This window comes from Cnephaeus nilssonii (genome assembly GCF_951640355.1).
Source record: "Cnephaeus nilssonii genome assembly, chromosome: 4".
Classification (NCBI taxonomy): Eukaryota; Metazoa; Chordata; class Mammalia; order Chiroptera; family Vespertilionidae; genus Cnephaeus; species Cnephaeus nilssonii.
Window position 1 is genome coordinate 38842296 of NC_137075.1, and position 13094 is coordinate 38855389.

General features: G+C 38.9%; 1 protein-coding gene across 1 annotated transcript in view; it reads right to left on the reverse strand.

The window, feature by feature from the left end:
• Positions 1-363: 363 nt before the first annotated feature.
• DPH6 (diphthamine biosynthesis 6) overlaps positions 364-13094 on the reverse strand; it is a 170592-nt gene continuing 157861 nt past the window's right edge. Inside the window, exons 8-9 of the mRNA XM_079768245.1 lie at positions 4714-4801; positions 364-3364 (exon numbers count right to left, since the gene is read on the reverse strand). Of these exons, the coding sequence (XP_079624371.1) occupies positions 3311-3364; positions 4714-4801 (142 nt within the window). The 3' untranslated portion in view covers positions 364-3310. The remainder of the gene's footprint in view (positions 3365-4713; positions 4802-13094) is intronic.

A 13094-nucleotide genomic window follows, 5' to 3' on the forward strand; every position in this document is an offset into this window, starting at 1 on the left:
AGCGGTGAGAGCAAATTCCTGTGTACAACATATTTGAGACGTGCCATTCAAATACTTTTAGTCATTATATATATAGCACTTACTTCTAAAGGTCCCTAGTATGTCTCCTTCTACCTAGACTGCTAAAATGTTGTAGAATAACATTTAAATAGTTATCACTGGGACTCACTACACCACCCCCTCACCTAGTTTTCTTAATCAAATATTTTAAAATTCAAAACTATCTGCCCATTGTATGAAGTCAAAAATTATAAAGACTTAAACTTTTCTGTATTTTCCCCCTTCATGCCCGCTTCCCCCAGAGAAACCAGTGTTATCAGTCTGATTATTATATGCCCATCTCTTACTATGATCTTTCAAGTATAACTAAATATATAAGCTCCCTGCCTCCACCAGTATTTTTTAGAAAAACAGGATCATATCGTACACATCACTTTTCACCTTGAATCAATATTATGGCCATAACTTCAGTCCAGATTAGCCAAGCCAGTGATATGTGTCACTGTAATCACAATGCTGGGAATAATGATTACCTGCAATAACTTTAATTATAGTTACACTGTAATTTGCCCATATTTATAGTGAATTACAAGTAGGCCTAACAGTTCTTTTAAACAGTGCAGGTGCTCACAGGTATTTGTTGACAAGAAAAATAAAAGCACAGACATGGTATAATATTATAATTTCTTTCAGTATATTTGATATTTCTGAAATAAAGCAAAATAAAATGAAAGAGCCAAGAATGGGCTATGAGAATATGGTGCTTTTAAGTTATAACTTCTAAGAATGTGAGCTTTTATAAGTATACTAGCAGCCCATCGCGCGTGATAACGTGTGCAGGATGCCTGCCGCTTCCGCGGGAGCCCGCGGGAACTGCAGCGCGCTGCCGGGAGCCGCGTGGCTTCTGCGGGAGGCGGAAGCGAGCCGCTGGCACCCACAGGAGCCAGGAGGGCCCACGCGGATTCTGCGGGAGGTGAGAGGGACCTGTGCTGCTTCCGCGGGAGGCGGCCGCTGTCTCCTCTCTGGGACTGCGCTCCGCCGCGGAGGCTGTGGGCCGGCCCCTGTCCCCGTCTGTGTCCACTCCGGCTCTGGGGGGCCGGCCCCCCTGTATCTGTCTCCGTCTCCACTCCAGGCCTCACTTGGACACGCAACCTCCTCCTGTCTGGTCGTGACCCGTTTCGGAGTCCCGGCCTAATTTGCATATTTCCTCTTTATATAGATAGATAACATGTAATTGTCCAATATGATTATTTCAGCTAAAAACAAAATTAAGTGCTAAGTGATAGTAGGATACATCAGTAAAATTGGGGCTAAATTTCTGTGAACCTTGTCTCTTTATAAATGCAATGGCTATGCCAATAATTAATTTGAAATATTGTTCCCCATAAAGCTGTTTGAAAAATCTAAAACAACTACTATATAAAGAAGAAATAGCTTCTGAATAGTTAAAAGTAAGTCTTGATTCTTCTGTAAAGGTTATGCATTTTAATATGATCTTTTGGCTGATTTATGTAAAGCTTTGTATTTTTCATTTTCTCAAGCCTGTCATTGTAGTGATGTATGGTATATTTTAACATCAAGTTTGCCATGAGCAATAAAGTTAGGGCCTCAAAAGAAATTTTAATATATCTCCCCATTTTTAACCTGAAGCTTACCATTTTATAGTTATTTTGTTTGGGATACCATGTTTAGTTGATATTCTTGACACACTCACATAAATAATTTAAGATTTTAAGTTAAGGTAAAATTTAAATAGGTTAAAAATTTAAGAGTTATCATATATGAAGTGAAAATCCTAATTATAACAAATTTACACTAAAAACCCCTCTAAAGGTTGTATTTTACATTTCAGTGTGTTCATGACATTTTTATCCAACAACAAAGATAAAAGAAAAATAAAGAAAAAAATGACTTTCATTAAATGGTATGCAACATGAAATGAAAGCACATGTCTATAAATTCTGTAGGAAGAAAAAAGGAAGTATGAAAATAATAATCAGTTAAATTAAAAAATTCTTATTGAAGAATGAATAGCTATTACAAAGAGTATGAAGATGAAAAAAGAATAATCCTCAATAAATTTATAACCTAGTAGACACAATAAGTCTTTAAACAACTATAACATAAAGCTGATTAAGCTATCAGTCATAAGCACAGAAGAAACAAAGTGTTAGGGCAGGCCTGCTGGTGTGGCTACATGTATAAGAATATTTGAATTCAATCCTGCATCCTGGGCAGGTTGTAAACAGTTTAAAAATGGAAGAAGAAAGGAAGACAAAGAGGAAAGAATATGCTAAGGCAAGGCAGGAGAGAAGCAGAAGGCATTGTAAAAGAGTATCCAGTGGTTCTATATTATTGGAGAAAATGACACATGTAGGCGCGAGTCTTGAGAGCAAGACTGAAAAAAAGATGTTATGGCAACATATCAGATGGTTCTCCATTCATGGCTAAGCATCTTCTTTACTTAGAAAAAACATAACACTGTTATGGATTTTTATGCAGAAAGGAAAATAAATATGGCACTGGACTTTGGGTAATTATGATGTATCAACATAGGTTCATCAACTGTAACAAATGTACCGCTCTTGTGGGGGATGTTGATTATGGGGAGACTATGTTTGTGTGGGGGCAGGGTACATTCTGCTCAATTTTGCTGTGTATTCGAAACTGCTCTAAAAAATGAAGTCTATTTTTTAAAAATCTGCCTAAAATCAGCACAGGTAATACCGAAAAATTGCTTCTTTAAAATCAGTTATAAAATAACCAATAAGAGTTAATGATAGTCTTCCTAATTTTTCCAATAATGTTGAAACAATGAATATACTGAGAGGAAAAATGATACAGCACTCTGGTGACATCCAATAGATTAAATTTGATTGGCTAAGTGATTGCCTTTTCATCCTTTTTCAAATGCTTCTGCACCATGATATTACTGGCAGACATAAGAGCAGGAAAAAGACAAAGAGGAAAACAAACCATTGTGATAAAAGTAAAAAATGTCACAGAAGTGAGGGTGGTATATGAAGCAAAGGTTAAAAAAAAAAGAAAAAAGAAAAAGAAAGGCACATATCCTGTAGAGTATAGAGGACATGAATAGGATGTGTTAACAAAAAGTCAGGGTGAATCCTGAGTAACTTGACAATATAATGAACATGGCATCCATATTTCCCCAATTAATCAATGGTTCCATTAACTTTTTCTGATGATAAAAATGCAATGAGGAAAAGCAGGACATAATAATTGAGAAAATGCTATGTAATTTTTTTTCATATGGAATGGCAGCTTAGTAAACAGTATTCAAAAGTGCTTTTTAAGAATTGTGTATATAATTAGATGTTCTGTAGTTGTCAGGCACTGGGGACACCTAAAAGAAAAAAAGGGAAATGCACTATATTTATTCAGTGTCAGTAAAGATCCCACGTTAAAGAAGTAACATTCTTTTATGCAAGAGGGAAAATGGGACTGTGAAAGCCAATGAAATACCAACACAAGGTGAATAACTAGCTACTTAGGTAGAGCAGAACATGTAACAGCCAACATGTCTAAGCAAGAATTCAGTGGTTTTGATTTTTCTGTGTGAGCACATGGCAGCCAACTTAACAGAGACCTAAAGTGAGGTGCTTCCTTCAGTGGGTCTGAAGGATGTTTTGATAGCATAGCTTCATTCTCTTGAGGGTTACTGGCTTTTTAGTAAAAGGTCACCAATAGTCATCTTCTGGCCCAATTCAATGATCTATTTCCAAACCTGTTTATCCTAACTTTTCTGGAAAAATGGCACCAATAACTATTCTCTACTTTTGGAAACTCTCTCATGCTGAGATTTCTGGGGTTACCATTTTTCCCGTCTTTTGCCAATTCCCATTACCCCTTCTGATTCTTCATATTCCTTATTATATAGATAATTGTGGGCATGTCTCAAGGCTTGGTGATAGAATGCTGAAGATGCAGAAGGCCTTTTCCAATCCTTTACATCTCAAGAAGCAGAACTTTTACAAAGTGTCTAATCCAGGTCTTTACCTTTTCTACTTCTTTAAATTGACATCCTTCTGTATCTTGACAAACAATGTATTTAAAGTAAAACTCCTACCCTGGCTGGTATGGCTCAGTTGGTTGGAGTGTCATCCCGTGTACCAAAAGGTGACGGGTTCAATTCCAGGTCAAGGTACATATCCAGGTTGTGGGTTTGATCCAGGTCGGGGCATGTGTGGGAGACAACTCACTTTCCATCTTTTATTTGTACTTCTGTTCCCTTGGATGTTTTTGGAAAGCTTTTATTTCTCCTTTTCTTCTTTATTAAACTTTGCATGATAAAAATCCAATTCATCCTCAAACTTTTCCCCTAAGCATTATGCACAACTACCTAATTCTTCTTTTACTAGAAAATTTAATATTTGGTGATACAGTCTTGTCTTCTTCTTGATTAATATATATGTGATTCTCTTTTCAAACTCAGAGGTGTAATATCTTACATTTAGGCCTTAATTATGCTTAATATAGAGCTCTTAAAACTATGAACAGTTGCAAAATTCTTAGTTATTGACAGGTCTAAAAAAGTCACTAATGATAAAATCGTTTTTTATCTTTTCATCTGTTGTTATAGTATCATATATATATATATATATATATATATATATATATATATATATATATATCGAGCCAATGCACATATCGTAATTGTCTCTTGAAATCACTGGGAATCTCAGGTTTACTTGCCTTGTCCTCCAAGTGCAATTCTAAAAAGCGTAGGTAAGCCACAGGTGCAAATGCATCAGCTGAATGTATGACTACTTCTGATGAATCTCTGAAATACAAAATTTTATAATGCATTTATTTACTACATAAATTGTGTCAAATCACTCCTGCTAATGACTAGAAGAGACCAAAAAAATCCTCATTTTGCATTTATTTCCACTAGTATACAATACTTAGTAATTAACATCTATTTTTAATAACCCAGCATTTAATTGAGAAAAGGGTCAAGAATACTAAACTTTGAAGAAAAATAAAAAAGCTTTTTATCTTTATGAGGACACACAGTTCAACTTTCAGGTTCACTCAATGCTCTCTGAACAATTTTGAGACTTAAAACTCTTATTCAATTTTATTTTTAAAAATTTGCTTGGTATGGGCTAACCATCAAATAATAGTGCTTTATATTCATTATTCTTTTCATTATCATGAGGTAATACATTCAGTGTTTCACACAACATCTCAATTATCCTTCACAAAAGCAGCACTGGTGATGATTTTAAGCTCTAGATGAACTCTTCACACTGCAATATCATTGCTATTAAAATTGATTGCCTGACATAGTAATTACCACATTCAGGTAAAATGGTATGAACTGCTTGCTGGCACCATATGGATACATGTAAATTAACTCAACTTTCATCAAAGATACCCTGTGAAGCACATATGAATAACTAAGATTATGCATGAAGTTCTAATAACTAATTATTTTTGTTGTTATTTATTAATAAAGAAATAGTGTTTTGCATTTTAGCTAAAATTTAAAAATAGAAATTCTTCATATTTCTTAAATGCCTCAGGCACTAGTTCCACTGTTTATATTAATACATTGTTAGCATTTTACCAATTGTAGTAAAGCAAAATGAATTGTTACTTTATTTGACTCTGCAACTAATGTAAGATATTTTTTGAATCAACTTGTGAAATGCAGTTATTTGGTGGCAATAGAAGAAACCTCAAAATATTTGGCTCCAAAATACTAAGTTTTTGTGGGCAAAATCTGTTTACTTTCCCCTTGAAAGATCAGAGATAGAGAAAAAAAATGTTTATGAAAATACAAAAGTCAACTACCATTCATAACCCTTTAGTATCAAATATGCATCTTGTTAGTGTTTAAGAAAATAAAAAAGAAAAGGACTTCTATGATATTAAAAAGAAACTTCTAATAGAAACAGAATCCGTTAAGAGTCAGAATACTACCAGGACTTCAGGGTCTCCATCAACCAGAACTTGCCTCCAGGTATGATGTGCAGTAGGAGAAGGAGAAAATAAAGAGAAGGCCCTCTTGCTTTCTACCACCTGACCTTCTGGGCCCACCGCTCTTGGTTTGTTAGCACTACTTGTGCTGTTTTTCCATTGACTCCGGAGTGGCTAGTGCTGGCCCTTCACTTGGCTCCTCAATCAGATTCAAATTCCAATTCCTGTGTGCAATCTCACTCTTACTCTAAATTTCAGTCCCTCTGTTCCTGATAGCAGCCTTGGAAACTGATCCTGAGCCTTAATTACGCCTAATCTAAGTAGTTTGGTTTTGATATCCTTGCTAACAGGATGCACCAAAACTATAATTAACCCAACCAATGCTGTTAGGAGAAAGAGTTTCAGCCCTTTCCTTCTCATGCAAGTTATCCCCACTGGAAATAGAAGGTTGATAGCAAATAGCTCAATTGATGCAACTACTCCATTCTGAATCAAGATTATCCACAGAAAATATATAACACTGTAATCATTAAACAAAGAGAAATATGATTTTTCTGTATTCCATAAAATCCTTAATTTCCAATTGACCGAAATCATTTCACTCACTTATACAAAGCTAGAGTCAACTGGGAAGGAACTAGATCTCAAATGAACAGTTTTTAGTTCCAAACAGAATAATGCCACTATTGCTCTTTTCTCTTTCATAAACTATCATCTGAAACCCAGCTTTCCAGGATCTCTGATCTGCTTAATGGATTTCTCTGAAAAATAGCACAGAATCCGCTGGAATACCCTCAGAGTAACCCAGAAAATTAATACCACTTATGCCACAACAAAAATGTTTCCCAGTTGGCCTCCCACCTCCCCTTTCCCTATTAATAGAATCAAAACAAGTGTGCTCAATATCTTCTCTACAGCTGAAACTTCTCTGTAGCCACGAGCTGGCCATGTTCCCTTTTACTGATGTGGGGCAGCAGAAGGAGGTCTCAGCCTCTGTTCTCTGATGCCATGCTCCCAAGGTGTGAGGTCAGGCTCTACCTTCTCACTTCAAAACAAACAAACAAACAAACAAACAAACAAACAAACAGACACTGATATTATCCCTTGAGACTCAGCGTGGTCTTGATTCCTACCTCTCTTCTAAAAAGACAACTGCACACTGATATTCCCTGTGGACACACCCCCTCGCAGGCACTCCAGTGTCATTTCTGTGAGGCCTGCCCTGGCATCCTCAGAGTGCTGTTTTCTCCTGCCCATCCTTTGCTAATGCATTGATAGCCCTTTCATAATACATCCACTACATTATAATCATGACTTTGTGTATTCGTCTTCCTTTTGTTCATCTTTGTCTGCCTGCCCTCCACCTCATCTCTTCCACTGGCTCAGTATACTGGTACTCATCAGACATTTGTTAAATTAAATGTACAGTTAAACTTTATTAAGTATCTTCACACTTACATACTATCTATTGAAACTATCACAAACCTACTAGTACACTGGGTTTTCAAGTACTTGTCTTCACAAAAATACATACTTTGTGCTACACACATACTGCATGTATAACATGTGAAACACATATATATCATAACACCATATAATATCTCTAGCATAATAAAAATAAAGCTTCACAGATCTAAAAACTTAAATACAAGAAAAACAGTTCATAAATTTAAATAAATTCCAGGTGATAAAGAATAGATGTGAGTAGGCAGTAAGGAAAATACTTGATGCATCATCACTGCTAAATGCCACATTATTATGCTCTGTGCTGAGTTGTGTCTTGAATGGGTAGGTGGAGAGAATTTGGCCCTTCTTTTCTTCCTTCCTTCCTCTCTTCCTTTCTTCCAATTATTCCATCCATCCATCCATCCATCCATCCATCCATCCATCCCATATGTAGCATCTTTGTAGCAGTAGTATAGTAATATTGATAACTCAAATGGAAATATGTGGCTGTATTAAAACTGACATTAAAACCATGTGTTCATTCACAAAGGGAAGAAAATGATCATTTTTATTAATATTAGGATTTTAGTTCTGATATTGCTACACGAACATATTTGAAGTAAGAAGTAATAAGAGAGGAGGTTATTTATTTGAGTTCCTACAATTTTCCACTTCTCCTAAAGGCGAGGCTATAATTCTTTACATAAAGGCTCCTTAGAAACTCACATATTAATTGACATAAAAAGTGAATTGTAAAATGTTCTAGTTAGAATTTTTAAGATTGTTATACCAGTCTTTCCTATAAGATTTTAAAAACATTAACTGTAATTTGAAGCAAAATGCATCTGATAATAAACAGCTAGAACCACCTGATTTCTCTAAAATTCTCATTATACAAAAAAGAGTCAACCTGTGTCTAAAAAAAAATAAATCCCTGATTATAATCAAGTTATTTTTGCATGTAAAATTTTAATTTTTCTTCTTATAGGTGATTTTCCCCATTTTATAAAAGAACTAGAGGCCCAGTGCGCCAGGCCTTTCAGAAGCCTCCGGCTCAGCGGAGGCTTCTGAAAGACCTGGTGCCTGAGCAGACAGGCACCCAGCTCCCCCGCTTTTGATGGTCCTCGGTGGGACGTGAGCTTGCTGCCCCAGAGGCCCCTTCTGTGCCGCAGCACAGCCATGGCGCAGACGCTGAGCTTGAGCCGCCACTGGCGATGGGAGCTCAGTGTCCCGCCAGCCCAATCGGCCACCCCGGCCACCCCAAGTCCCCCCCGCCCCCGCGTGCCTCCTGGCCAATCGTGGGCATAGCGAAGGTATGGTCAATTTGCATATTTGTCTATTATTAGGTAGGATTGAATCAGACATTTGAAATGGGATTAATAATCAATTAGTTGTATGCTAATTACATTACATCAAATATAATAGGAAAAATTGTTAAATTTGTCCCAAAAGTGAATTCTGAGTTACAGGATCAAATATTATTAATGGTCAATTGTTAACAAATAGTTACAGGACTAAACTTAAATCTTTTAATTATGTCATATAGAAAATTATCTCTAAATAAAATAAATTTCATTTACATATGGTTTTAGAGTGTGCAATGCATATTCACTTACAGCATCACATTTACCAGTAGCTATGATAGGACATTTTCTATTTTATAGAGGAACAAAGGTTTTATATGTAGCAGATGATATTCTTTTTCTTTTGAAACTAGGATATGTCCCAACCTAAAACTCTAGCTATAACCTAAAATTGGAATACATAAAAGTAAATAAAATAGGATATATATAAAAATAAACAACAGTAAATGACAATTTAATTCAATGATATTTTGCTAGTGCCAACTATGTGTTGTGAGAGTTCAGGTAGGAGAACAAGTACTGAAGCAATGGCAGCCAAAGCCTCGAAAAATGGAAGGATTAAGCAAAGTGAGGAGAAATGGGAAGCCAATCTAGGAAAAGGAATCAAGTAAGAGATTAAAAATGGTGGCAGAGTGAGTGGATGCGGTACGAACATGCTTCCAGGAACAAACTAGAATTGCAACTAGGTAAAATACAGAAAAATTTCCTAAATAATCAACAAAAATTGCAGGAGAGAACCTGAGGACCGAAAGCTGAGAAAGCATAGAGCAGTGATGGGCAACCTTTTGAGCTTGGTGTGTGAAACTTCACCAAAAAACTGAGCATAACTCGGGTACTGTGTCACTTGGAGGAAAAAACATTATTTCGCAAATGTTTCATCCTCAGGAGCAGCAAATGTTTCATTCTCGGCATGCGGCCGCCTCAGCAGCCGCGTGTCATCAGAAATGGCTACGCGTGTCAGTGCTGACACGCGTGTCATAGGTTCGCCATCACTGGCATAGAGACTGGTAGGAGCGGCAGAGGCATGAAAGGGCTGGCCAGGCACCCACAGACAGCACTTGAAGTCCCAGAGAGATATCTCAGCTGTGGGAGGGTGCCACTGAGAACTCTGGGATCTAATCCTCGAGCTGGGCCCCCAGCAGAAAGCACCAAAACTGAGAAGGGTACCCACATAACATCTAGCTGTGAAAAGCAGTAGGGTGCTGTCTTCCAGGGAGTGGCAGCTGAAAATTCAGGCACCTTCTTAAAGGGCCAATGCACAAAATTCCCTGTGGAGCCACCCTCCTTGTGCTCCAGCAGAGGGAGGGTGAAGTAGACTGGTGCTGTGAGAGCAGAACCCAGGACTGGGGACTTGGGGGACAGAGCTCAGAAGGCAGACACCCCAAGTTTCCTGGGCTGAGTCATTCCCTCACACAGCAAAGGACATCTTTCCCATGTAGACATTTGCCTAGCTTGGGGGGGAAGACAGTTGACACACCCTATTGGAAAACACCTTGCCCTGAGGCCACTTAAGAGATTAAAAGTAACAATTAGCCTCCAGGCAGAAGCAACTGTCCCACCCTATTGATAAAAACTCTTGCCACATCTGAGGACGATTGCCTGGGGGGGGGGGGGCAATTCTATCAGTCTGTAGGCAGAGGTGGTCTCTGGTGATTTTGAGTCTTTGCCTGATGTTAGTCAGAAACAGTCTTTAACACTGTCCTGCACTAGAGATTGAGAGGTGTGGAGGATCTACCTAATACATAGTCACAAACACAGACAACAAAAATGAGGAGACAAAGAAACAGCCCACAAATGAAAGAACTAGAGAATTCTCCAGAAGAAGAGCTAAATGAAGCAGAGATAAGAAACTTATCTGAAACAGAGTTCAGAGTAATGATGTTAAAAATGCTCAACAGCATGAAAAAAGATATAGTAACTATGAATAAAGAACAGTCTGAGATAAAGAATGACATAACACAAATAAAGAACAAAATGGAAGTAGTACACTGAAGATTAGGGGAAGCTGAGGATCAAATCAGTCAATTAGAAGACAGAGTTGAAAATATTACTCAATCAGAGAACCAAAAAGAAAAACAAAACAAAACAAATATACAAACAAAAGGACAGCTTAAGGGAGCTGTGGGATAATGTGAAACGTAACAATATTAGAATAGCAGGTGTGCCAGAAAAGGGAGAAAGAGAGAAAGGAATAGAAAATGTGTTTGAAGAAATTATGGCAGACAACTTCCCTAACCTGGTAAAGGAAAAAGTCACACAAGTTCAGGAGGCACAGAGAATCCCAAGCAAGAAGAACTTAAACAAGCCCACACCCAGGCACATCATAATTAAAATGCCAAAAATTAAAGACAAAGAGAATCTTAAAGGCAGCAAGAGAAAAGAAAACTCACAAGGAGTTCCCATACGGCTGACACCTGATTTCTCATCAGAAACTCTATATATTGGGTGCTCCTGCATTGGGTGCATATATGTTTACCAGAGTTATATCCTCTTGTATCAATCCCTTTAGTATTATGAAGAGGCCTTCCTTATCTCTTGCTATGGTCTTCACTTGGAGGTCTATTTTGTCAGATATTCATCAGAAACTTTACAGGCCAGAAGGGAATAGCATGAAGTACTCAAAGAAATGGAAAGCAAGGATCTAAGACCAAGATTACTATATCTATCATTCAAAATAGACAGTCAAATAAAGAGCTTCCCAGACAAAAAAAGGCTAAAGGAGTACATTACCACCAAGCCAGCATTACAAGAAATGCTAAAGGGACTGCTGTAATGAGAAGAAACAGAGAGAGAAACCTAGCCATACAGAATTAAAATGGCAATAAATAAGTACCTATCAATATAACCCTAAATGTAAAAGGAATCACGTAAGGAAATGATGAAACTGAGGTGAGACAGAGCCTATGAAGAGAAAAGCAAAGGAGATGCTTAAGCATTAGAATCAGATGACTAATTTCCTGATAAATAAGTAAGAATAAAAGGACAGCATTTGTGCTTGTGTTCAGGCACACAGCTGTATGTTAGCTCTTATCAGGTATATCTTATCAGGAAGAACTCCCACAGAGCAACCCCCCCCACAGAAGTTGCCTCCGTAACTGATCATTCAGGTGAACTGAATGCCTCATTCTGGCACTAGAGGTTTCTAAGACACCTCCCCTGTCATCTCTCTCTTTAATAGCATGACTAAGGCCCCTCATGCCAGTGTGCCAGCCAGGCTCAGGTTTCCTTGTCTACAAAAGGAGGCTGAGAAAAAGACGCATCTGTCAGGTCTAAAGCACTATGCCAAATGTAACTTCTGCTGATGTAGTACACAGAAGCACATGGCTTATAAGTCTAGGTTGACCATAAAGTCTTCTGGGTGCTATATAGGACCACAACTTGCCAAGTAAACAGGAAAAGCACTATACTTTGGCATTTTTTCTCCTATCATGTTTTTTTCTTTTTCTTTTCTAATTTGGTTAGGACCATAATAATAAGTAAATATATTGCAAGTTTCCAATTATACTATATACTATAACTAGAGGCATGGTGCACGAAATTCGTGCACGGGGGGGGGGTTGTCCCTCAGCCCATCCTGCACCCTCTCCAATCTGGGACCCCTCAAGGGATGTCCGACTGCCCGTTTAGGCCCGATCCTACTGGGATCGGGCCTAAACGGGCAGTCGGACATCCCTCTCACAATCCAGGACTGCTGGCTCCCAACTGCTCGCCTGCCTGCCTTTCTGATTGCCCCTAACAGCTTCTGCCTGCCAGCCTGATCACCCCCTAACCACTCCCATGCCAGCCTGATTAATGCCGAACTGCTCCCCTGCCAGCCTGATTGCCCCTAACTGCCCTCCCCTTCAGGCCTGGTCACCCCTAACTGCCCTCCCCTGCAGGTCTGGTCACCCCCAACTGCCCTCCCCTGCAGGCCTGGTCACCCCCAACTGCCCTCCCCTACAGGCCTGGTCACCCCTAACTGCCCTCCCCTGAAGGCCTGGGTCCCCTCCAACTGCCCTTCCCTGCAGGCCCAGTCGCCCCCAACTTCCCTCCTCTGCCAGCCTGGTCACCCCTAACTGCCCTCCCCTGCAGGCTTGATCGCCCCCAACTACCCTCCCTTGCAGGCCTGGTCCCTCCCAACTGCCCTCCCCTGCTGGCCTGATCGCCCACAACTGCCCTCCCTTGCTGGCCTGATCCCTCCCAACTGCCCTCCCCTGCAGGCCATCTTGTGGTGGCCATCTTGTGTCCACATGGGGGCAGCCATCTTGTGTGTTGGAGTAATGGTCAATTTGCATATTACTCTTTTATTAGATAGAATTTCACCCTAGCATGCAAATTCTTTTCTTGAATAACCAGAGT